This window comes from Sturnira hondurensis, unplaced genomic scaffold (genome assembly GCF_014824575.4).
Source record: "Sturnira hondurensis isolate 20B ecotype Veracruz unplaced genomic scaffold, ASM1482457v3 Scaffold0003090, whole genome shotgun sequence".
Lineage (NCBI taxonomy): Eukaryota > Metazoa > Chordata > Mammalia > Chiroptera > Phyllostomidae > Sturnira > Sturnira hondurensis.
Window position 1 is genome coordinate 6,079,124 of NW_028075721.1, and position 26,639 is coordinate 6,105,762.

The 26,639-nt window shown below is 41.0% G+C and overlaps 1 protein-coding gene across 1 annotated transcript in view; it reads left to right on the plus strand.

Annotated features, from left to right (window-relative positions):
- CDH8 (cadherin 8) overlaps positions 1 to 26,639 on the plus strand; it is a 339,116-nt gene that overhangs the window by 145,605 nt on the left and 166,872 nt on the right. The window contains exon 4 of the mRNA XM_037041593.1: positions 8,421 to 8,540. Coding sequence (XP_036897488.1) covers positions 8,421 to 8,540 — 120 coding nt within the window. The remainder of the gene's footprint in view (positions 1 to 8,420; positions 8,541 to 26,639) is intronic.

Consider the following 26,639-nt stretch of genomic DNA (forward strand, 5'->3'; position numbering starts at 1 on the left):
CTCACTTTTTGGATTGGTAAGCTGAGTCTTTTTTTTTTTAATTTTTAGACAAAGGAGAAGGAGGGGGAGAAACAGAGGGAGAGAAACACAATATGTGCTTAGTTGCCTCTCAAGTGTCCCTCCAGGGGACCTGACCCACAACCCAGGCATGTGCCCTAACTGGTAATTGAACCGGTGACCCTTTGGTTCCCAGGCTGGCGTTCAATCCACTGAGCCACACCAACCAGGGCAGTAAACTGAGTCTTAATGTCAAAAAAAAATTCTTGTTTCCTGAGAGTGACAAGTCATTGATGTAAAGTATGATCTCAGTCTTAGAACTTAGATCAAAAACTTCTGACATTATAATTGTAGTGTGTATGTGTTTTCTACTACATCACATCGGTGTCTTCTAGAGATTGACTTAACAAAGATTGTCGGTTTCCAGTAAGAGCACAAAACGGCGTGGAAACACGGCTAAAATGAACTTCAGGACACAGACTCTGACTCTGCCCACGTCCTTGTACCCACATCTGCCTTGGCACTCCGCACTCAGCACCCAGTAGGCAAGTAGCCTTGTGTGACTGAATGAACGAGTTTCTACAATGAAATGGAATGAAGGAAGCGTGCACCTCCTGCGATCCGGACACCTTGTAGAAGGCGCCTGCGGTGCCCCTGGCAGCATCATTTTGTAAATTCAGGATGGAAACACCTGCCCATCTAAGCACCAATGATGCTGGTTTACTTCTGGAGCATCTAGAGGATTTTGTCCTGTGGGTAACCAATGAGCAATGGCTTGATTGCTGCGAAGAGGCTCCCCGAGAAAGAAGAAAATATGCCCTTTTCCTTTTGTGTTCTAAAAGAGTCCTTCCAATTCTGAAAGGCTTTATTTATACACATGGAACTGTAAAAACAGACAGCTTATTAGTTTCCACACGCAGGCCTCCGATCGTCCTCATTATCTGCAAAAGCAGTGGGTAGGTCTGTGTCCTGGTGTTTTTGGTGAGCATTGCAGAAGGTACTTTTCTCCTGTGCATAGTAAACATGGCTGAGACTTCACAGTTACACATCGTCGTACAATATTTTCCATCTCTCCCACCCGATGCACGTTACAGATGTTCGCGGCAACGATGCACGGATGAATAGAAGACATCTGTGTGCTCAAATGCATTTTCTGAAGGGTTTAATTGTTCCAGAAACTTGCAGGCTCATTTGAAAAGCAACATGTTAAGTGTGTGTGGATGTTTCATTAAGTGGCAAAACTGTTTAATCCCTCTAACTGTTCCAGAACAGAATATGGAAACCGAGTTTTATTTCCCTCGCCTATGTCCCAAATCAGAGCGCCAGGGAAATGACAGGATCCGCTTCTGGGCTGTCCGTTCAGCTGATGCCTAAGACTCTGTCCCTGTTCCCGGGATATGCCACACCTGGAGTGGGCGGCATTGGGCTGCAGCATTTCACGACATGCTGAGTGCTGGCACGGGAAGAGAACACCCAGTGAGCCGCGGGGAGGCCTCTGCAAACGCAGAAGTTCACGTGACGCTTTAGGATTTCACGGTGCTGCACGGCGTGTTTTTAAAGAGAGGCTTCTGAAGTGAACAGCAAGCACGCTCTGCCTCTGCCCCTTACTCAGTTGGCTTTTCTCAGTCACAGGATTGATCCCCAGCACAAGGGAAGGTTTTGGTCTCCTGCTGTCACCCTGCCATGACTTTCCTCGTTAGCAAACAGCCATTTAGAGCAGAAGTTTCTAGAAGGAAGGGGATCCTTGGCTTGCTGCTTACGGGTGAGGGGGTACAGTCCACTGTTACTCCCCCTGGAACTTTGTCGGGGAAGAATTCTCCCAACACAGAGTGAAAGAAACCAGCTGCTATTTGTACTGATTCATGTTTAAATCCTCTTCATCTTTCAAAGACCCCCTAAAGTGTCCCTTGGAGCTTTGGATATGAAGCATTTGTCCTCTTTCATTAAATAACAAAACTGAGAAAAATATTGCTGTGACTAAGGCCATCTTTCCCACTGGGGGATGTGCCGGGAGCCCTTCCAGACACGTGGATGCTGAAGACGATGGTGTCCGTTAGAGATGGGAAGAATGCATTGGCCGCTCACATATATCTCTGTGTGCTGAACCTAGGTCCTGTTGTAACTGGGGATGGGGGTCTTGGGAGGAACCACAACAAACAGACAAACAAACCTCTAGAAGTACCTGCCAATCAGGCATTCGGGTAGCTCAGAGCATTGTCCCATAAAACGAAAAAAATAGTGGATATGTCGTGACATTTTAAAAAATCTCTGGGCCAGAGGCTTCAGCTTCTAGTAAGCGATAATTTAAATATCAACAAGTTGTAGAGGTTCTGGGAAATTATTGCTCTGCTATTCAGCAACCACCACAGAGGGTTTCCATGGCAATGCCTGCACCACACCATTACCCCTGAACCACCTAATACTTGGGAAAATAAGTAAAGAGGATGAGGGAAGGTGGGGGAAGGGTTGAGTTTTATTAAAATGATCAAGGCAGTTGTGTTGCTGCTAGACCTGTGAGGCCTCTGGTCTTCGGTGTATGGGGATGTTTAAGCAAGATGTCTTCGAAGGATAATGCCAGGCACTCCGTCTGTGGATTGTACATACTGAACTTGGATCAGGGTGGCTAGAAGGTCGAATAAAAAGTCTGAAGATGGCCCAGACTGGTGTGGCTCAGCTGCCTGAGCATCTTCCTGCAGAGCACAAGGTCACTGGTTCGATTCCCGGTCAGGGCTCATGCCTGAGCTGGGCATTCAGTCCTTCATCGAGGAGCATGAGAGAGGCAACTGATTAATGTTTCTCTCACACACCAATGTTTCTATCCTTCTCCTTCCTTCTCCTTCGAAATACATGCATGCATACATACATACATACATATGTTATTCATGCCTTAAAAAGTTTTAAGCTGGTGGTAATCTCTGCTGTTGGCCAAGGCGCTGCTGCTGTTTCCACACCTGCCGTTGGAGTGCGTATTCTCTCAAAAGGCCCTGCAGGGCTGTCTGTGCAAACTGGGTTGGTGGTGTTCTCATCACGAGAGTTTCGCTGTTCCGGCCTGCGCATTTTCACGCTGCACCAAACCTCTGTTTTCCTGCTCAGGGTGTTGGTTCCAGCATTTTTCTTTCTGAATAATGTGCACAGCCTGTGTGCTGACTTGCTCGTAAAAAAGGATAGCCTAGCTCACAGAGCTGCGCTGCTCCAGACCTCCAAACGTCTTATTTTCTCGGAGACCTTCCATCTTCATTTTTTAGAGGACTGGAACCTCTAACCTGACAGTATAAAGTTTTTGATGGTCAATTTTGCTTGTAATGTTTGCTTTCATTATGGGGTCGGGGGAGGGTGTATGCGTCCTGTTGCTGAGGGGAGGAAACTTTCAGGTGTCGTAAGAAGCAGATGCTACTGTGAGCCCTCTGTTCAAGTCCACGTGGCCCCCTGGCCAGTCTCAACCAAAAAAAAAAAAATGGAATGCAGAAAAATGGGTCTATTCAAAGCAGAATTCACCTTGGAATGGACGTGTTCATATTTGACTCGTTACTGGCAGATGAATTGGGGTCACAGGGATCATTTTTGTTGACAACAGCTGGAAATACAACAGCTATATTATTATAATAGGATCGGCATCGAGTTGGATTATAATAGGGGCTTTCTTGGAGAAATGGCACGGTGTCAAATTTATAGTCACTAGCTAAATGAGTTTCTTGTATCCTCGACAAAGGGACAAAAACGGTTCCAAATGAAAACACAAACAGAGAATCCTGTTATATGTTGTGGGTATTACTCAGGGTCCCATTTATCGCACAGCAACACTTGCTGCTTTGAAGAAACATCATACTGCAAGGTTTACACTTTTCAATTTGCCTCTGTGGTCTGCCGTCTGCATGCATTTCCAGGGAGAGAAGCCTATACCGCAGCTTGACGGGAAAGCGTTTCGCCTGCAAGATTAACCTCAAAGCATCCATTTTCCCCCCTCCGGGTAATCACTTGACAAATGCATCCACAAAAGCTCCACACACATCTCTTCCCACGCACAGGTGCATCAACCGTCTTGAATCACCATTAGGAGAAATATCATCCTTGACGGAAAGTCATGCTACCTTTTCATTTCCAGATGTCTCAGGCTGCAAGAAGCGGGTTTCCTGAGAAGCCACACATCAGGCAGCAATATCCCGGATGAGGATGGGGGTAAGAGCTGGCCTGAGCTCCAGTGTGGTCCCCAGCCCAGTAGTTCACCTTGGCAAGAGTGTGGGATTTGCCTGGGGCCGGGAGATTGGAATGACATCCATTCGAAGGACATCAAGAAAGTGACATGGACAATAATGGACCCAGTGCCTGTCTTTGTGCTTAGGACGTCAAAACACATTGGATTTTTGAGCCTAGAGCAATTTTGTATCACAGAGGAAATGGACATGAGCTGGAATGGACGGGACAATGGGACATTGTGTTTGTGCGTGGGTGTCTTCTTTTGTAAAAAATACATGGACATACTGTTACATTTAGGAATGTCTTTTTGCCTCCCTCCCCCAAAGTCAGGAAACATCCTACTATGAAAATGATTAGGCAGAACTACACTTATGAGTTGCAACATCTCCACCACTTAAAATTGGTTTATTATTCAGTCTCACATGTGCATACACATAATGTACCTAGAACTGTGACAGTAAGCTTTCAGAAATATTGTGTTAATAACTCTTCTGTACCCTTTGCATAAATTATTGCATTTAATTATCTCCACAAGCCCGGATGTAACAATTACTATCATCTTCCTTTTTTTTTTTTTTTGCAGATTAAGGAACTGAAGCTTAGTAATGCTTTGCTACTTGGCTCAGGACGTGGAATTAGTAAAAGTTGGGAATGTAATATAAACCAAATGATCTGGTTCAGACAGTTTGACTCTAAATTTACCTTCTCAGTCAGTTTTCTACACTTAATATTTTCTCATTGGATCCTCATGCAAATCTTTGAGATCTGCTGAGCAAAAATTGCCATCTCTGTGTGTGAAGAAAACTGAACCACAGAGCATGAAAACGATGGAAATTTGCCTCCTTACTCCCGTCTCAGTGTTCGGTAATGTGACCACGGGATGCCTCTTATTATGAGATCACATCCAGTTGCAGTCATCAGCAGAAATAGATATGATGATGATCAGTCTTGTAGTGGACTTCCGAGGAAGTGTCCCCAACTCCCATTTTATGGGAAATAGTCTCCATGGTCCTTTACACAGTAAGAGTAGTCTAAAAAAGACTTCACTAGCACATCCGAGTTAGAGTTCTTAAAGGAATCACAATAGACATTAATGTTCCTATGGCCAAAAGCGGCGTTAATTTTTTTTAATCCTCACCTGAGGATATGTTTGTTGATTTGAGAGAGGGTTGGGAAGAAGAGAGAGAGACATCAATGTCAGAGAGAAGCATTGATTGGTCGTCTCCCATCGGTGCCCTGACTGGGGATCGAACCCACAACCATTTGGTGTGTGGACAACATGCCAACCAACTGAGACCCTGACCAGGGCTGAAGTTGATTTTTAAACGATCTGGTGCCCAGTATAATTATTAGGAACTACAGCTTTATATTAGAATTGCCTGAGAAGATTTTTGAAAATCCTCCACCATCATCTTCATCTTCCCATCTCATAGATCTGAAAGGGATCACAGGGATCTAAATATCGTTTAGAGCTAGATTCTGATAAGTAGGCAGAGTTCCTACTCCCAGGCTTAGCAAGTGGTAATTGCTAGGCCCCTACACACATTATTGTGTTTAACCCTCTCCCACTGGAAGGTCATTTTGGTGACGACAGAGGTTTTTAACCATCTCCTCCATTCTCTTGTTCCAGTGCCCAGGCAGCGATTGGAACTTAATGCTCACACCCATTAATTTCACATCCTATTGAGAATAAAACTTGACTTTCTTTTTCTGATAATGTGTTGCTTGATGGTGGGGGAAAACATTTCTCCTCAAAAAGAAAATCAGAGAAAACACACAACCAACACAGCAAAACAAACAAAGAAATTGGGGCACATCCTTCTGCATGGAAGGGCTCCCCCTTCTCATCTGGCTCTGACTTCTGGCAGCTCTTTCAGCGGCTCTCGAATTCATTCTTGAATCTTTTTGCAACTAATTTTAGACTCAGGAAAGTTGCGAGAATACTTCCTGCGTGCCCCTCACTTCGTCTACCTGCTATTGAACAGGTTACGTACACTTAGTGCAAAGGCCGGAACCAGAGTGTTCGCACTGAAATCCATCTTTGTCGTCATTCCCTGGTGTCCAGGTTTTATCACCTCCCATCTGAACTGCAGCCATAACCTCCTAACTAGTCTGATCACTAATCCTCTACACCTTTGCCTCCAGTTGAGTCTGGGAGCACGAAGAGAGAGGGGCCACCATCTGGGTCTGAGCTCCAAGTGAAATGTCTTCCCCACCTTGGCCTTCAGATACCCCCTGCGTCTCATTCACAGCTTGTATCTCCAACCTCAGCTTTGATGGCTGACTTTTCCAGTCCTCTCTCCTCTTAAGAAATTATTTTGGAACTTTTATCTGACTACGCTCTTCTCACCGGGAAAGTTTCTTGCTCCAGTTTTGCCATCCCACAGAGCATTCAAATAACTGCACAACTGTGCTTTCGCATGTTACTTTCCCCAGCTGGTTGATGAGCTACTTGTGAATGGGAGTCCGGAGTTTGTGTCTATGATGTGGTTCCCAGAGTCTGGTGGAGAGACATTCCGTGTGTTTTACTTCTAACTGTTGATTTTATAGAGCCTGTGCGTCCTCCTTCCGAGTAGAAATTTCAGAGGTACAGACCTATCGACTGCTCAGAAAATATTGCTGTTACATATTTCAGTTGTAGCATCCATAATTGAAAATTCATCAAGGATTTTGGCTGGCAAGATCTGGAAAAAGCTCTTCCTTAATTCAGTAAACACACAAGTATGCGGCTCAGATCCACCCCTGACTTCCTGAAGCAGAGAAACACTCTTGCCTTCATTGCTAGGAGTGTTCCCATAGGTGGGAACACCCCCAGGATTGCTTGTCCTTCGGCTGAAGAGAGCTGCGTGGCCCAAGGTCAAGGCTCCCTTCCCAGGGGAGTTCTAGAAGCCTGACCTTATTTCCACAATGGCGTCCCAGCTCTAGAGTTTCCAGTGGAGGTCACTGAAGCCTTTGTTGTGACAGCGTCATAGCCCAAGTACCCCTTTGGTCCAATATTGTTGTCTCACTTCCCTAGCTATTGTTGGAAGAGGACCCCCAATACGAATTCTGCAAGGAATCTCTAGCTCAGAGTCTGCGTTCCAGGAAACTCAACTGGGATGCTTCCCCCATGACATTGTTAGACGATTTATTCATCCATCCACTCATGCCATTAGCAAATATATATTTGCTCACTGTAACATGTCTAGCGGTTCCCGGATCAGGAAGACACTGATGCTGCCCTTGTAGAACATGGTGCCCGCCGCCACGCCAGAATCTGATTTCTCCCCCGTTTTAGCAGTTCCCAGAATTACCCAGTCTCTCAAGCATTTTGCTGTCACTTATCCATGACTTATTGCTTATCATTTCTTCCCTGGCCTTCTTCTGGTTAAACTCCACCTGCCTCGAGTGATCTCACTCAGATGCTATGTCTCTCTGAAGGTTGCCCCCGACCACCCTTGCTGCAGGACAAAGCGGGGGTCCAAAGCTAGTGCCATTGCCTTCAGCTGAATTTCTCTACTGAGCTGCCTGTACCCCCCAGTTCCTTCCCACCACCAAACTGTCCACTTCTTGCCTCTAGATTTTGTCTTAGTACATACACTTCATGTCCAGGAAACCACATGTGCGTAACTGCTGAATGAGGGAATAAAAAAATAGATAATTAACCTGAAAAAAAAAAAAGAAAAGATTTTGCTTCTATTATTCGTAAGGCCTCACTGCCTAAACATATGGATGAATGGGTGGTTCCAATCTCATTTTTTATTCTGAGCAATGAAATAAGACGGTTAAACTATCCCTCTGATATTTCTGGACAGGTTTTACCAGCAGCCATTTTTTTTTGTATATTCCGTTGTGCTTTTGTAAAACTTCAGTGCTATGTGTTATATTATTGTATTATTAAACTTACATTTCCTATTTCTTTGGTATATTTCCTTTTCAGTATTCTCCAAGCCTACATGAGTCTGGTAGTAGCTTTGAAATGAAAACTATGAAGAAATCTTAAACAATACAGATTCTAAAACAGCTATCTTCATATAATACACCAATCCAGCAGGACTCTTTATTTTAAAAGACTTGAATAAGTTATGATGGAGTAGTTCTCTCCCCATCTTTAAAAAGATTTCTTTTCTTCCTTATTCCCACACATGGGTTTCTGTATGATATGCTTAGCAAATTTTAGCTCTTGGCAAAGAATCATGTGTTAATTATTATCTTTCTCACTCTCTCTCCCTTTTTTTTTTCTTTTTTAGGTACGTCTGTCACAAATGTAACAGCCACTGACGCTGATGACCCAGTTTACGGAAACAGTGCCAAGTTGGTTTACAGTATCTTGGAAGGGCAGCCTTATTTTTCCATCGAGCCTGAAACAGGTTTGTGAGCTAAATTTTGAATTCTATTCACCATGTTATTGCTTCAGGGAAACATTTTTCTTGGGATTTGGATTATGAAATGTTACGGTTAAGTACTTTACTGCCTGTATCAATAATATTTGAATGTGTTATTTCTGTGCAATGTGAGGTACTTGGCAAGCCCGACAATCATTTTGATACTGATTAAAACAAATTGCAGTCCCTTTGCACAATATCGCCTATTTAACAGATGGCCTGCCACCATATTTTATCCTGGGGGGAAAAGGGGCCTGTACATCAGGCAGACTTAAATATCACATTTAAGAATAAATTTAGTTACTCTGCATTGGCTGCATATTGCTGGGCTTATGCATCTTTCTAAGTTTCAACCTGCACATCTGTATGGTGGGCGTGGAATCCGCCGCATAGTGTTAGGGTCCGGATCAGATAAAGCGGTAAATGTCAGCCGTATGGCTTATGACACGTGGTAACAATTCAAATAGACACTTTATTTGCTATTAGATTCATCTTTTGTAAGACAGGTGCATCTACCCACTAGAGTTTTTAATGAAGATATTATTATGTATTCGAATATCATACATTGTTATATTATAGATGATGTTTTATTATTACTATTACCAATATTAAGCCTAGTCAATAATCTGAGTCTCGGGGTACAGCTTTTAGAAACCATAACTTTATATAAAATAATAGATTTTACAAATGAAGATAAATCTTTTTATTGTTTAATTTTAATAATACACGTAGAGATTAAAGCCATTGTGTTACACTTTTTATAATCCACGAGCTATAACAATATTTTTTGTGTTTATTCCTGTTCTCTATTTGGTGGTTTAGTCTGCAAATTTCCAAGTAGAAAAATTTAATATACAGCCACATACACATGTAATATCATTTCTTTGATTCATAAGTTTTCAGCATTATTGAAATAAATTTTCATGTTGTACCATGAAGTCAATTATTAATTAAATTAAAAATTTAAATTATTAAATTAAAAATTTAAAGGCCTCTCTTTTCTTTAACTCAAAGAGTAAAATCTGCATACATTTAAAAGTGAGAAAAAATGCTTTTGTACATAAGTAGGTCATGGCTTAAAATCGAATTGAGATTTGGAAACAAGAAAGAACTCTTCTAAAATGTATTAATTAGGGGCACAATTACATGTTCTTCCTCAGTGAAGGAGGAGTCAGCCATAAATTCCATCTCATTTGGGCTCCTGGATGACCCTGGGGAAGTGGTGAGCTCTCAGCCATAAATTCCATCTCATTTGGGCTCCTGGATGACCCTGGGGAAGTGGTGAGCTCTGAGTTTTACAGGGCAAAAAAAGTCTGAATATGTCTCATTACTTGGCCACCAAGTCACAGTACAGAACTGAGATCAGAATTGAAACTCACAGCCAGGTCCTTACTTTCAAAGCCCCTGTAAGATGTATCTGAACTTCACTTTAAAAAAAAAAAGCTGTTGTTCAATTACAGTTGTCCCCATATTTCCCCCATCACGCTACCCTGCCCTGCCCATCCCCCTCCTGAATTCAATCCTCTCCTCTTCACGCCCCTCCCCCCCAACCATTGTCCTTGTCCTTGGGTCCTTTAAACATGTTCCTTGACTTAACCCTTTCCCTCCCTCCCCTTGTTATCCCCCTCTCCCTCCCCTCTGGCCACTGGCAGTTTGTTGTTTATTTTCATGTCTCTGGTTTTATTTTGCTCATTTGTTTGTTTCGTTGATGAGATTCCATTTGTAGGAGATCATATGGTATTTGTCTTTCACTGCCTGGCTTATTTCACTCAGCATAATGCTCTCCAACTTCACTTTTCATGGTCAATAATTATGATAGAGGGCTGTAAAACAGAAACATGGTGACTATTTAAGTGGAATTGAATTATTTTCCCCTTTGCTCCTTGACTGTTTGTTCAGTGGGATCTTTTTTACACCATTGCCAGTATAATACAGATATTAATCCACCCCATATCCACGCTGCATTCCCTCTGTGCCAGACACTGAATTAAATACAAGGAGAAAAAGTCACAAAGGTTAATCTTATCAGGCAAGTATCTCATAATCCATTTTGGAAGACAGATTTTAATTCTCAACATAAATAAAAAGAAGCATGATGATGTCATGTAAATAATTCATACCTTGAAAATAAATTACCAGGAGAGAGAGATAATACAAGACCTCGCCGCCCCACCCCCCCACCACCACCACCACTAAGTCAGAGGACTTGCTACTTCTAAGTCTCATTGACTTACTGTGGTCATTTGTTTGGTGAAGCATTGTCGGCATTACCTTATTAACATTTACACTTTTCCCAGCCTATGAAGGTCTGTCTCTACATTCCTTCATTTTTGTTCTATCATTCCCAGTGCGACAGATACAACATTATTTGATTTCTATTTTAGGAAGTAGATTCTGGTACTGCTGTGAACACTGTAGTGGAGAGAAATGACACTTGACCAATGTACACAGTAGGTGCTCAATAAATATTGGTTGAATGGCGTTGAGGTTTTCAACTAAAGCAGATACAGTGCAGAAAGAAATAGAGGCAAAATCAGGGAAGCAATAAAGAGTCATCCTGAGTCCTTCCACTGAAACATAAAGGCACGGGAGTGGAAAGAAGCATGGTGTCGATGCTGGTACAGTTACCCTTGAGTGTGCTCCAGGGAAAGCAGAGTGTCGGTTGTTCCCACAGAGTCTAAGAGGAACTCTATCTGGGAGGCCTTTTTAATCTTTTGAAAAATTGAGATTGGTACAATTGTGTGTGTAGGAGAATATACAAAGGGAGACATGCCAAAAATAGAATTTATTTGTAAAAAATTGTTTATGTATTCTTACATGTTTAAGTTTCAATCACCTTCAAAGTACTCTCCATTTGATGCAATACACCTGTAGAGATGTTTTTCCCACTGCTCAAAGCAGTTTTTGCACTTGTTGGTTCTAGAGCCTTTTAGTGCTTCTGCCATTTTTTTTTTTTTTTTTTTTGCATTTCATGTCTTCCACCTCAGCAAAATGTTTTCCATGGAGAAGTTTCTTCATCCTGGCAAACAATAAACATCTCTAGGGGACATATCGGGTGAATGGGAGGGTGAGGCAAAAGGGGTCATGCTGTTTTTGGTCAAAAGCAGGTGAACACTCAGGGCAGTGTGGGCAGGTGCACTTGCTAATTACCCATTGTGAAATGGGCAAAGGCTTTGAAAGAGTCTTCAAAAAAATTTCTGAAGCCAAACACAGCCTCTCACAACAATGCCAGCTGGCACACTGCTATAGATAGTTTCCTAGAACACTCACCTAGCAGAGGAATCCTATACTACGAGGGTCCCACCCTACAGAAGATAATTCTGTTTTGGGGGGGTTCTCCCTCAGAAATGCTATGCAGAAACAGATTAAGAACACTTTTATAAAGGTTTGTGTTAGAAAAACAAAAAATGGACAAAGGCCATTGAGCGTTTGGCTTTTTCATTTTGTAAGCAAATGGAAAGTGACTAAAGGTGTGCGTCAGGTGTGTTCTCTGGGGCATAGACTCTGATACAGAGTTAGGAGGGGAAGTGGCTCCCTGGGGCTGTTATCTGAAAGATGAAAGTGCTGTATTAGTCTGTTCTGGCTGCTATAACAGAATATCATAAACTACTTGGCTTAAAAAAGAACAGAAATTGATTTCTCACAGTTTTGGTGGCTGTAGTATGAGATCAGGGTGCCAATACATTCAAGTTCAGGTGAGGGAGGGCTGTCATCTGAGTGCAGATGGCTGACTCGTATCCTCATGGAAAGAGTGACCTCACTCTCTGGCCTCTTTTTGTATTGGACACTAATACCCTTCATAAGGGGTTCACTCTCATAGTCTAATCACCTCCCAAAGCCCCCATCTCCAAATACCATCACACTGAGGTTTGCGTTTCAACATAAGGATTTGGGAGTTCACAGCAAGGATTAGGCAGGGAAACCTGTCAGACAGGGGGCAGGTCTGATACCCGTGCAAGTTAAGAGAAGAGGAAGCAGGGTCATGCAGGGCTGCTTTAACATTATCCCTGTCAAGCCTGTGGGGTCCCTGGAGTGAAGATATTTTTTAAGGAGTCCCATGTCACACAATAATGACCAGGCTTTAATCCAGCCCACTATGCTTAGTCACTGGCTTCGCTGTGTCTGGGAAGAGGACAGCCTCGGCTTGAATCCTGAAACCAACCCTGAAGATGCTTCCGTTGTAAGGTGCCAACTAACCACACTCTTAGGCAAGTTCTTCCATGAAGAGAAACCAAGCAGGGGGCTCAGTGGCTGCCAGAGCACGTGGAAAAACAAAAGGGAAAGTAACTTTCACCCTATCAGATCCACGAAGGTGTTGAAAAGAATAACGGGCAGGCTTAGCACAGGCTTGGTGAATTGGTCAAAACCTGAGAGGAGCAGTGTTAATAGGTGCATTTAGTGAACACACTTGAAGGCTATGGATCAAAAACACTAAGAATGTCCACTAATTTTGACCTAGAAATTTAAATTCTAAAATATAACGAGTTTCAGGGATGGGCGTAGACTCATTGCATGAGACGTTTGTGACTCTGATAGAGGGCCTGGTGAGTTGGTGCTCCAGGTGGTTGGTCTGCCTGTGACATCAGGAAGAAGCACAGCGTAACTCAGTCCAAAAGTCTTGGCTGAATCCCAACGCACATTGTTCCTGATGTGACATCATCCTCAGTTCCTTTCTTTCTTTTTTTTTTAAAGACCCAGGAGAATGACATTTGTATTTGGGTAATAATTTTGAAAGATGATTTCTCTTTAAGTTAAAAAATGTGTTTGACTTAATATTTTTTAGTATTTGGTTTACAGTGAAATTGAGAGGAAGATAAAGAGATTTTCCATGTATCTGTTGCCCCCAACCGTACACAATTTCCTTCATTATCAATGTCCCTCATTAGAATGGTACACTTTTTACCAAGAATCAAACCACACTGACATATAATAATCACTCCAAATCCATTATTTGTCTTAGGGTTCATTCTTTTTTTAATCTGTACCCAAAGATATGTTTTTTGATTTTTAGAGAGAAAGAGAGAGAGAAACATTGATGCAAGAGAGAAACATGCATCATTTGCCTTTCATACAGGCCCCAACTTGGGGATGAACCTGCAGTCTAGGTATGTGCCCTGACTGGGCGTTTAGCGAGAAACCTGGCGCACAGGACCATGCTCCAACTAACTGAGCCACCCAGCCAGGGCTTATGGTTCAGTCTTAATGTTATACCCTATATTGGTTTGGACACGTGAATAATGACATATGTTCACCGTTATAATATCCATAGTATTTTCACTGCCCTAAAAGTCTTCTGTTCTCTGCTTATTCATTTCCCCCAACCTCAATGCCCCCCAACCCCTGGCAACCACTCAGGTTTTGTCTCTATAGTTTTGATTTTCCAGAGTGTCGTGTAGCTGGAATCGTAAACTACGTAGCTTTTGCAGATTGCTTTCATTCACTTGGCAATATGCATTTAAGGTTCCTCCTTGTTTTCTCATGGCTTGATATCTCATTTCTTTTAAGAGCTAAATAACATTCCATTGTCTGGATATATCACAGTTTATCCATTCACCTATAGTAGGACATCTTTGTTGTTTCCAACTTTGGAAAATTATGATAAAGCTGCAATAAGCATCTGTGTGCAGGGTTTTATGTAACCATAGTTTTCAGCTTCTTTGGGTCAATGCCAAGGAGCATGATTCCTGAATTGTATTGTAAGGCTATATTTAGTTCTCTGTTGCTTTCCAACCAGCAGCAAATAGGAGTTTCTGTGGCTCCACGTCCTCACCTGCATTTGGTGTGGTCCGTGTTTCAGATTTTGTCCATTCTGACAGGTGCATGGTGTCACAGCATTGTTCTCATGTGCATTTCCCTGATGCCATACCACAGAGCACATGTTTATATTTCTGAAGATTTAAGGCCTGTGTTTAGATCTACTCTCCGTATGTGGATGTCCAGCATCATTTGTTGAAGACACTGTCTGTACTCCCTGGCACTGTTTTTGCTTCTTTGACACAGATCTGTTGACTGTATTTATGGGGATGTATTTCTGGGTTCTCAATTCTGTTCTATTGATCTATTTGTCTGTTCTGTCACCACAATCCACCCTGTATTGATTGCCGTAGTTCTCCAGTAAGATTTAAAGTCGGCAAGTGCCGGCATTCCAAATTTCTTCCTCTCCTTTAATGTGATGTGGGCTATTTTGGATCCTTTGTCTTTTCATATGGAATTTGGAATTAGTTTGTCATAGTCCATGAAACAATTTGCTGATATTTTGATTTTGATTGCATTCGATCCAAAGATCAGCTTAGGAAGAACTGACATCTTCACAACATTGAATCTTCCTACCCATGAACCTGGCATATCTCTCTATTTATTTAGTTATTCTTCGATTTCATTGATCAAAGGTTTATAGTTTTCCTCATATAGCTTTTGTTCATGTTTTGTTACATGTATACTTAAGTATTTCACTTTGGGTGCTAATGTAAAAGTTATTGTTTTATAATTTTAAATCGATTGTCATTATGTAGAAAAAAATTGAACTTGTATTCTGCAATCTTGCTGTAATTGCTGTTAGCTCCAGGAGAATGTGTGTGTGTGTGTGTGTGTGTGTGTGTGTGTGTGTGTTGGTCAGTTCTTTGGGAATTTCTACATAGATAATCATGTCATCTAAAAAAAAAAACCACTTTTCTATCTTCATTCCCAAACTGTATACCTTTTCTTTTCTTGTTTTATTCCAATAGTAAGGATCTGTAGTACAATGCTGAAAATGAGTTATGAGAGGGGACACCCTGTGTTGTAGCTAATCTTAGGGAAAACCTTCAAGTTTCTCACTTTTAAGTATGATGTTAGCTGACAGTCTTTTGTAGATAATCTCTATCAAGTTGAGAAAGTTTCCTTCAACTAAGAGTTTTAAGTCCTGAATAGGTGTTGGACTTTCTCAAACACTTTTTCTTCATGTATTGATATAATCATGTGATTAAAAAATCTGTTGATATGATGTAGTATATCAATTAATTTTTGAATGTATGATATCTAACTCTTCTTATACTTTTTGGATTTGATTTGCTAATGTTTTGTTGAGGATTTTTTATATCTATATTCATGAGATAAATTAATCTGTAGTTTATCTGTTTAATGTCATTGTTTGGTTTTGCTTAGGGTAATGCTGACCTCATAGAATGAGTTAGGAGGTATTCCTTCTAAAAGAGATAGTACAGAATTGGTATAACTTCTTCATTAAATATTTGGTAGAATTCACCAGTAGACCCATCTGGGTCTGACCCCATTTCCTTTTTATAACAGGACTCTGGCCTTACTAGTAAGGGTGAGACCTTAGCTAAAATAACCCATGTTATGACAGTGATCCTTCCCTTACAGGCTGTGAGACATGAACACGTCCTTGACAGTCATAAAAAAGTAGACTGTCCTTCAACAGTCATCATGTCCTTGATACCAAAATACTTCAATAAGGACAAGAAACCAGAGGATAGGAGATAAGACATCTTGTATGTGTCTTGTGTTATCCTCACAGGAATATTAACAACAGAATTCTAGACTTTGGAACAGATAAGTTCTCCTGTCCTCTAGCTTCTTATATTCCAAACCTACAGAATGATTTCTGTTGCCATAACACATTAATCTCTCTACATCATGGAAGTTTCTTCTCTTGTTTTAAGTACAAGGTTAAGGCTGGGAATATAAGACAGAAAACTGTACTTGAACACGAATTAAATAAAAATTAAAATAAAAAAAACACACCTGGGTATACTATTTACAAACACACTTAAAACAATAAAGAAAACATATTAAAAAAGACTGTATTAAATCTGCTATTTGTTTGATTAATTTTCTTCTTTGAGTGTGTAATTGGTGATTATCTTGTATATTGACATATTTATATTTTTCAGTCACTTCTTAAGCTAGAGTGCTTCGTCTATGAAAGAATGGGGGTTTGTCTGATTTGGTCAGTTTATTTCTCTATGCCTAGCATAGTGTTTGGCCACTAGAAGCCCTTTGTTATGTGTTTTAAATAAGAAAATAGAACAACAGAAGAAAAGAAGCAAAGGAAAGATAGAAGAGGGAAGGAAGAGAAGAGTGAATGAATATAAAGAAAGGGAAAAGCTTGCACCAACTTGTGGAGAAGATGTGTGATGTACCCTGTAGGAAATACAACTTGACCTCTAGTTCATATTTCTAGTGTCTCTTCCTCTGGTGGAAAGAGCATCATTTCAACCTCAGATGGGATCCCTGTTTTTATTGTTGAGATTTACTTAGGACTAAAATGTTTGCATTTTCAAGTTTCATACTATGTCTTACAGATCTAGCTACTGCAATGCTACTCTTGTACTTGCAAATAGGAGCCTGGAGACCGTGATAAGCTCTTGCCCAGATTCAGGTCTAGATCACAGGTTAAGATAGAAAGGCTCAAAGGCCATCCCACAAGGGAGGAATGGTCATTAATATGCCTTCTTATTTCAGAGGCCCCTGTGATAGTAACAAGAACTACAATAAACAAATGGAACGTGTATTTCTGTTTCTACGTCCCTCTGGATTTGCCAGAACAGTAAACCACGCTGGAGGAAAGAATTACTCTCTCCACGTTACAACTGAAGAACCTGTGCTTCACAGAGAGGAAAGCAAAATGCCTTCCATCTTTAAATCAGATTCCCTGGCAAATTGCAACAACATCAGGAAGAAGAAAAACAACAAAAATATAAACAGCAAAAACCTCATTTATTGGACGCATTATGGTCTTGGCATGGTGCTAATGGGTTTGCATGAATTATCAATTGAATTGAATTTAGCTCTGATTGATGTGGCTCAGTGGGTTGGGTGACATCCTGCAAACCAAAAGGTCGCTGGTTGGATTCCCGGTCAGAACACACGCCTGGGTTATGGCCAGGTCCTCGCTGGGGGTGGGTGAGAAACAACCACCAGTGTTTCTTTCACTCATGGATGTTTCTCTCCCTCTCTTTCTCTCCCTCCCTTCCCCTCTCTCTAAAAAAAATAAATAAGATCTTTAGGAAAACTTAATTTATTTATCACAATATTTTGACATAGATAGTAATGTCATCTCAGTTTTTTTATATGATAGCACAGAGGGTCAGAACTGACAAATTTCTTGCACAAGATGTTTGATTCAAAGTGCATCTGTCTGATTTCCAACTCTCATTTTTCAATAGTCTTCTTTACCCCAACCTGACTGCCAAGCTGTGTAGCTCCTGCGTGGGGCTGCCATTGCTGTATTCAGGGACCTGTAGTACTTGGAACCAGGCCCGGGTCTCTGTTACACATAGACCCAGGAGGCATTTTGGTGACAGGGAAGATGTAAGACAGTAGTAATTGTAAAAGAAATTGTCTTTTTTTTTTTTTTTTGTGAATAACTTCCAAAGGCTCAAAATAGCTTATTTGTATTTTATAAATGTTTTTTTTCCCCTTTTTACCAGCCTCAACACCGTCTGTTTGCTTGTAACATTTTAGGCACAGACAGGGATAGATGTGGCATTTATTTTAAAAGCACTAATTTGAGGACAGTAGTGAGAAAACAGTTGCAGTCCAGTGTAAGTGATTGAAGATGGAACGTGTAAATGAAATGCAAGGCAAGTGAATAATAAATGCTTAATTATCTGGAAAAAGCACAGTAAACTTGCAGGACAGTCTCAACTTTGCTCCAGGCAAGCAAGAGTATGAAAAATGACTTGCTTAAAAATAAACTAACTTAATTCATTGACCTTTATTTTGAAGCTCAGACCATCTTTCTTCATTGAATACAAGTAACATGTGTCTCAGTGGAACCTGTGAAAATAAGCTTCAGAAAAAATACTCCGTGGTGAAGAAAATCCATGCAATGAATGCTTTCCTTTTAGAAAAATTAAGATAATACATGGAGACTTCATGGAATGCCTCCATGGAATTGAGTCAATTTTATGCATCCTGAGTCAAAGTGATAAATTACAAACACAAAGGGTCTTTTTTAAATCAGAGTTGCATAGATTATCATCCCCACTGCCAAGGGAACTGACTGGCTAAAGAATTTTTTCAGTGCAGACCTTTGAAAAGAAATATTCAGATAACTCAGGCAGACCAACAATGCTAAGAGAGGCATTGATAAGTGAGAATGTCTTTGTAACCTACATCGATCTACATTTGGTCAGCGTTTACACTCTGTAAGTCGTGTTCTCAGTGTTGAGGGTGCAATGTTGTGTGTGATAAATCCTAAAAAGAAACCCATGTGGACAATCCAACTTGTGTGACAACATAGAACACTCAGAATTCATAGCATAGGGGTGGAGAGGAGTGCCAGCTGAGCAAGCTTGTATGAAAAGAAGACAGCAAGGAAGCCTTTTTAAAGATGGTCATGCCGAGCCAGGGCTGGCATGGGTCCGTGGGTTGAACTGTTGTCTGGTAGACTGAAGGGTTGCAGGTTCAATTCCCAGTCAGGGCATATGCCTGAGTTACAGGTTCAGTCCCAGGTCAGGATGAGTGTGAGAAAGTAGCTGATCAATATTTCTCTCTCACATCAATGTTTCTTTCTATCCTTCTTTTTTCCCCCTCCTCTCTCTCTAAAAGCAATGAAAAAATGTCCTTGGGTGAGGGGGAAAAAAAGGAGTTGACGCCAAAGGCTGTGTCCTGGGATACTTGTGGCACTTTTGACAGCTGACAGGTGCAGAATAGGATAAATATAAGGCATTTTAGCCAGAACAAATGAAGGGGTGTGTGGTCAGAGGAAAAGTAAATATTGGGGTAATATTGGGAAAATAGTTTTCACTTCCTGAGTGATACCAGAATTTTTTTACTCTAAGGTATTTTTTGGTGTAAAATGAATGTAGGCCAGAATTTAAAAATCCAAATTATTTTATTAATTTTCTGTATGACTTTGGATGAGTGCTTTCATCTCCTGGAACTAAGTCTGAAATTTTTAACAACACCAATAATAGCACTGACCCATGTGGCTCAGTTGGTTGGGCATCGTCCAGCAAACTGAAAGGTCACCAGTTCCATTCCCCGTCAGGGCACATGCCTGAGTTGCAGGTTCGGTCCCCAGTTAAGGCATGTCTGAGAGGCAGCTGATCAATGTTTGTCTCTTGCATTAATGGCTCTCTCCCTTTCTGCCTTCCACCCCCTCTCTCTAAAAATAAATAAATAAAACAATTTTAAAAAATGAAACAAACAATAAAACCACTGATAATAAAACTGTTTCCAAGCATTTGTGATACTAAAAAAAAAGTACCCCATACTTTGAATTTGGTCTTCACAAATTAAGAATAACTCTAATATTATTTTTTCTATTTTTATTGTATTTAATGAAACAAAGTGTGATATCCTTGATAGGACATTTCTACTTAGAAAAACCCCAAGCTGTTTTTTAATAGTAAATCAAAAAGGACTTCAGTGATATTAATTCCAAGACGCCAGTTTCCATTAAAAGCTTTGGATTTGTAGTTGAAAGTTTGACTGAAAGACAGGAGTGACATGGGGAGGAAGGGAGCTGGTTGACCAGTTGTCTGGGAGAATTATATCACAGGAGATAAGGACTCTTTCTAAGAGCTGGTCATAGCTGAGGTATCTCTACCCATCACATGGCTGATTCACTTATAAAACTCACAGAACACGCTAGATAGGGCCCTCCCATAACGTGATGGCCAAAGGTGGGGAAGGAGGAAAGATGGCTTTTTCTGTAACACGTGGAGTCTTCCATGACTTCTGGGAGAAGAACAGGAGTTCTCCCTAGAGAAGCCAGGCAGGAAGCGAACAGAATGGAGGGCTTTGGAGGGAGCCAGACAATGCTTTTCTCACTACAGGGATGCCCTCCTGATGCTTTCTTCATCCAGTATCTGTCTCCTTCACACGGTGTAGGGTATAGGTTTCCATCACTTGTGAGGGAAGAATGTAGGAAGAGAGACAATATGCGGGCACACACACACACACACACACAAACACATATTCAGAACAACCAAGGGGCAGAGGGAATATCAGTGTGTACATCTATGTTTTTTTTTTTTTTAGATCAAAAGAGAATATAGAAAAAGACAGTTGCCTGTCTCATGCTCCTTCCATTTCAGGTAGAAGAAACACCAGCGGATCTTGAGTGGAAAAATCATAGGCAGTAACAATGGCATGCCTGTGTCTTGGTGTTGTTATTTAATCCCATGCTGTGCAAAGTAGCTGTTTTGAAATATCTTATTAAAGATGAGGAGCATGGGGATCCTTGGTGTTTAATGATATGGCCAAAGTCAGACAGTTGACAAAGTTCAGTACACAGAGCTCACAATCAATATTTGTTGAACAAATGAATGAACTAATGAGTGACTAAAAAAATCTAAAGTGTGTAATTCCACGTGGTACTATATTTAAACCTCACTGTGCCCTTGCATCCAAATTAGATGATGTTGATGACGATGACTACAAAACTTAACTTTAAATATCTCATAGATCAATGTTCTAGTTGGTTCGGTATGTATACATAGGATCCCCCACAAGTGTGTTCCTCCTCAGTTTTGCTAATTATTGGATCCTTATATCCCAGTGAGCGTGACAGCTGGCTGCTTGCACACACTGACTTAACAGTCACTTATTTCCCTGCTTGGAGTCTCTTGTGGGAGGTAAGGCAGGGTGAGTAAGTGTTGTGTTCACATTAATTGTTTTGTGATTACTAAGAATAATCTCAACCCACGCACATAAAGTCATTAAGTATACTTGGGTAAGCTGAATGTACTGAGACTGTCATTTTACTTACACCTTTGAAGAAATCATTTTTATGCTCAGAGGAAACCCGCAGTGCTGACCATTGCTGGGGCCAGAGGGATTCATTCTTGGAGAAACCGAGAACTTTGAAAGTGCGTGGTGAATTAGAAGACTGTGAACCACACAGAGTCCTGAACGTATAACACCTGCTGTCACACTGGGGTGCCTTGGGATGGGTTTATGTGGAAGGAAAAAAAGCAAATACTTACTCCCCAACGACACCCATCCAACCCGAGCACACCAGCTCGGTCAGGAACTTTTCCCGTTACTGTGTATAACATCCAGGTAGGGTTTACTTGCAATTTCTATTTCTATGCTGAAACTTCTTCTCTCCTTTGATAGATAACTTTGAGTTTCATTTGTACTCCTTCAAAATGACTGGATGCAGAAGGATAAAGATGTGTTTTCATTGATTTTGCAGAGAAGGGTGGTTTATCTAAGCACATCAAAGACTTACCAATAAATAAGAGGAGTCAATTTTTGACAACCCTTTATATACTCAAAAATTATATATATATATATATATATATATATATATATATATATGTATACTCCCACAGACACACATACTTTTGGCCTTTTTATTTAAGGACAGCAGGTTTTATGTATCTTGTCCTACCGCTTCTCCCATCCTCATGGCCTCACTCAACCTTCCAAGCACTTGAGATTTACCTAAGGCTATATAGTACATAACACTGCTGCTCAGTAATTGTTTTTAGATGTTATGGTAACTGTGACTTTAGGTATATTTTCCCAAAAGAAGAATTATCTAACTTTTAAAGATTCTACGTTGGAAAACAGAGAGTTCATATCATCATGTTGTCTGTGATTACATACATATAATTATGGAAGCTCAGAGGAGGGGGTTACTTAATACAGGACGCCACTGTCCTTTAAGCAGAGGTAGGTCCTGTGTGCAGATCCCCGACCCACTGAGAGGCCGGTAGGAGGAATATACAAACACCCCATCTGTTTCCTTGAAAGTCAGATTCCACAGACATCTCTGTGAAATCACTTCTTCTAGCTAAAGCCTAAAATATTATCATGTCTCTTCTTTAAAAAATGGTATTTTTTCAAAAGGAGTTTCAACTCTAAGGACAGGGATCTTATCTAGTTCTTATCACACACCCCCAAGCCTAGCAGTGTGCTGTCTTCTGATATTCCAGAACCACATTATGAATGAACAAATAAACACAATGAACTCAGAGATGAACAGGGTGAAAGTATGAGCTTCCCTAAAGGTAGTTAGATGCTGTCAACTTCAGATCCCAAGAAATTTTGGATTTGAAAAATGGGTGCTTTAAAGATGCTTCGAATATAGCTTTGAGTTCTCTTCTCCTATTCAACATGTGTCAGCACTTGAACATCTAATTATTTGGGAATAGTAGCTGCAGCATTACTGAAAACAGACCAGGGACACAGGATGCTACGTAAGAACATCCCACAGCACAAAAGCATCTTCTTTAGATTGGTTTCTCCTTCCAGAAGCAGTGACTTCTCACCTACCCCACTGGCACATAACTCTGGATATTATGAGTATATTCGGTTCCGAAAGTCAAGGGGAGAAAGGTGACCATCCACTGATCATCTACTGTGTGCCATTGCTTATCATTGTTTGTGACCATGCAAGTAGGTGCTATGATCATCACTTTGCATAAGGGAGGTTAAAGCTCTGCACAAATTAATTACATTAAATTAAAGCTACTCCGGTAGTAGAAGTCCGAGTGGTGTCTTGACCAGATTTGTCTGATTTCAAGCTCTCCTGCATCAGGCTTTCTATCTCCTGGTAGAAAGGCTTAGGGAAAGACAACAGAAACAGTGAGAAGTCCGTGAGTCCAGAAAAAAAAAATAAAAGAAGAGGGAGTCTCTAACCATGTCAGTGTCCTTTAGATTCGTGTTTATTTTCAGTTCAGTAAATGGGGATTCACTGATCACTTGCATGCTCAGGAACAGAATGATGCATGGGGTAGGCGTGCCCTGACTTCATGGAGCTTCCAGAATAAGCAGAGCCATGTCAGTGTAAATAATTTTATTATAAATGCATCTTGTTTACTCTTTTCAAAGTGCCTTGGAGAAAATATGTAAGGGAATGAAATAATCGACTTGTTATTGTTGTTGCTGGTGGTGGTGAGTCAGGAATATTGGATAAGGGGTCCAAAATACGGCTACTCAAAGAGAATAATGTGTCTCTAAAGAATCAGTTCTTCACTTTTTAAAAACTTCAAAGACTTCCCACTTGGGGTAAAAACCCTGATTCTTAAGAAATTTGAGTATAAGAACTGATCAGTATTCCCTTACAGTTAGAAAAGTTGTGGTTATAATATGGAAATAACTGGATATTTCTACCCATACAGGTTTAATAAATACTTATAGAGTAAGTGGATTTTTCAGACTCTTATGTACCTGGTACCATGCTTGAAACACATGAAATTAAGGTTGTAGTTCTCATAAGCAGGGACTTAGGAGCATGTGGCTATATAAATAACACATTTAAAAAATGATTTAAGAATCACTTTACAATTTGTGATTATTTCACATAATGTGTAATTTCCCATTCAAAATCTTAAATGCGATTATTTTATTACAAGCTAGGCTTTTCTATGTAACCACGAGGAGCAGAAATATAGAATTCAGTAAATTAATGATTTTAGTGTGCATAAGGTTAACAGGATTGAACTGGTTGGTAAATATAAGCGTAGCCTTAATTACATAGATTTTTTATGTAGATATATCTGGAGAGTTTCTTTAAAAGTAGTTTCCATGAGCGCTAAAATTTTATTGCATGTGATAGACTACTATGGAAACTTTCCTTTCCGTCCCATTAACTTTAGTAATGTTGCTGTGGTATTTATTATCGATCTTAAAAGCTACCTTTGCACCCTAACAGCTGTGGATCCCTGTAAGCCAGGAATTGAGATTGCCTAATTGTGCCATTTCATAACAAATATGTTCACAAGCTATAAATAAAAATAGTAATGACTATATTTATGTGATGAAACAAAATGCTAATTGGAAGCCCGGGCTCTCATTCTCAGCAGAGGATGAAGTAGCAACACCAGGCAAAAGTAGTAATCATAGCAAACAGAACTGCGCACCAGGCCTGGGACGATAAAGCGAAACCATTTAGTCATTTGGAAGAGCTGAGAACAAACCTCATTGGTCCTCACTTCCTCCTTTTCGAATCCGGGTCCAGTAAACATGTAGTTCCATCTGGTTCTCATAGGATTAGCTTTGCTCTCTCTGTGGCTTCAGTCAAGTCACTTGAGTTTAGAGGACTTGATATCAAAGTAGCACTCTTATCAATCATGTTCTATGAACTTCACAAAGTCACACAATAGTCCCCACTTCTCTGCAGGAAATAGGTTGCAAAATCCCCAGTAGATGCCCGAAACTGCAGAAAGTCGCACCATATACACATATACACATACACACACACATGCACCATGTTCTTTTCCTGCCCATATATACCTATGGAAAGGTTTAACTTATAAATTAGGCACAGTAAGATATGAACATCAATAACTAATAATGAAATGGAATAGTATAACAACATACCTTAAAAGTCATGTAGATGGCTTTGAGGCCCTCAAAAAGGAAAACAAGGGTTTCTTGAACCCAGTCACTGTGATACCAGGGCAGCTGACCCCATAAGCAAATGGGTACTAAGCAGCTAACAGGCAGGGAGCATTTCCAGCAACGGTCCGCTGCACAGAGGGCTAATTCATGTCCTGCATGGAGTGGAGCAGGACGGCGTGAGACTTGCTCATGCCACTCGGGTGCACGGTGGAAAACTTGTAAGCGTTTGTTTCTAAAAATTTTTATTTCGTATTTTGGACCAGTGGTGACTGTAGATAACTGGAAATGCAGAAAGGGAAACCGTGGATAAGGGAAGGCGGCTACATTTTCAAAACCTTTCTCTTACGTGGTAACTGAACAAGACTGTTAATCACCAGGCAATGAGAGAATGTTTGTAAGGGTGGTGCCTGCTGAGGTGTTTATCTCACTCTCCGTGTGCATATCAGTAGCTATTCTACAATAGTGAAGGGGAAACACCCCCCCCCACCATGCTCTGTTTCCTATTCATCAGCTATATGAAATTGCAGTAATAATATATTAGAATTGTCATAATGGACTCTGTTCTAAAATGGCATCACTTTCTATCACATTTGAAAACAGACATGCGGAAAAAGAGGTTTAAAAACAGCATTTGTCTTATTTACATTTCATAGGAGCTCTAAAGCAATGTGCCTCCTACACGGTGGCAGGTAGTTATTGAAGACTGTCATCAAAAGTAACGGGAAACTGTGCTGACAACACGCAAAAAGACAAACGGAAGTGCCGTGTCGCGTATCAACATTTATTTATAACACAGCGAAGCCTGTGAATGGTCACCGTGTTTCCGAGGGAAGGTTCCGGTGGGTGACAGTGTGGGTTAACAGCTTCGGAGGAGACAGCAGGGCACGGTGACTGTGAAGTACAGGCTCAAGTCTTCTCTCATACAAAATTCTCTGCAGGGGTGTCCAAACTTTTGGCGTCTCTGGGACACACTGGAAGAAGAGTTGTCTTGGACCATGCTTTAAACACGCAAACACTAGTGAAAACAAAAAATCTCCTAGTGTTTTAAGTAAATTTATGATTTTTGTGTTGGGCTGTATTCGTAGCCATCCCGGGCCGTATTGCGGCCCACGGGCCCCAGGTCAGACACGCCTTGTACAGTGTGCCCACCACGAACATATTTCATATTCCCCAGGCCCTGTTCTTATTCTAAGGATGGATGATCATAGCTACTTCCTGCACTCTTGAAAGTTCAGATTTTGAAAACACAGTTAGTGCACTTGGTCCACAATTTCCACTCAAGTACTTGAGTGCCTCACCTAACAAAGTCAAGGTCTTCATTGAAAGGCGTGAGCTCAAATGCCACCCCCTGGAGTCTTGCCTTTCTCATTACTGAGTCACACCAACTGAAATTGTTGGTAACATAGATCGCCGGCTTCAGAATGAATTTGGGTGGAAAATTGAGGTTTGTTCACGTTTAATGCACACACACAAAAAAACCTGCCCTTATTATCTTGGTGGAGCAGCCGCTGACTGCAGGCCAGAAGGCCCAGCTGGATGCTCAGCCCCCCCATAGGGTGAGTGGGAAATGGCATTTTTAGGGCCAGCTCCCATCCCACCCCCATTAGATCCTGGCTTCTGTGTTTTTGCAGTACCCAATCCTGGCTCTCGCATTGACGAAGAACTGTTTCCGTGCTGACTGCCAACACCTGTGGCTGAGTCAATCTGTCTCATTGTTCCCTGCGACCATTTCAATGTGTGTCAAGGTGCTGAAATTTTACATGTGCAAATATTTACGTA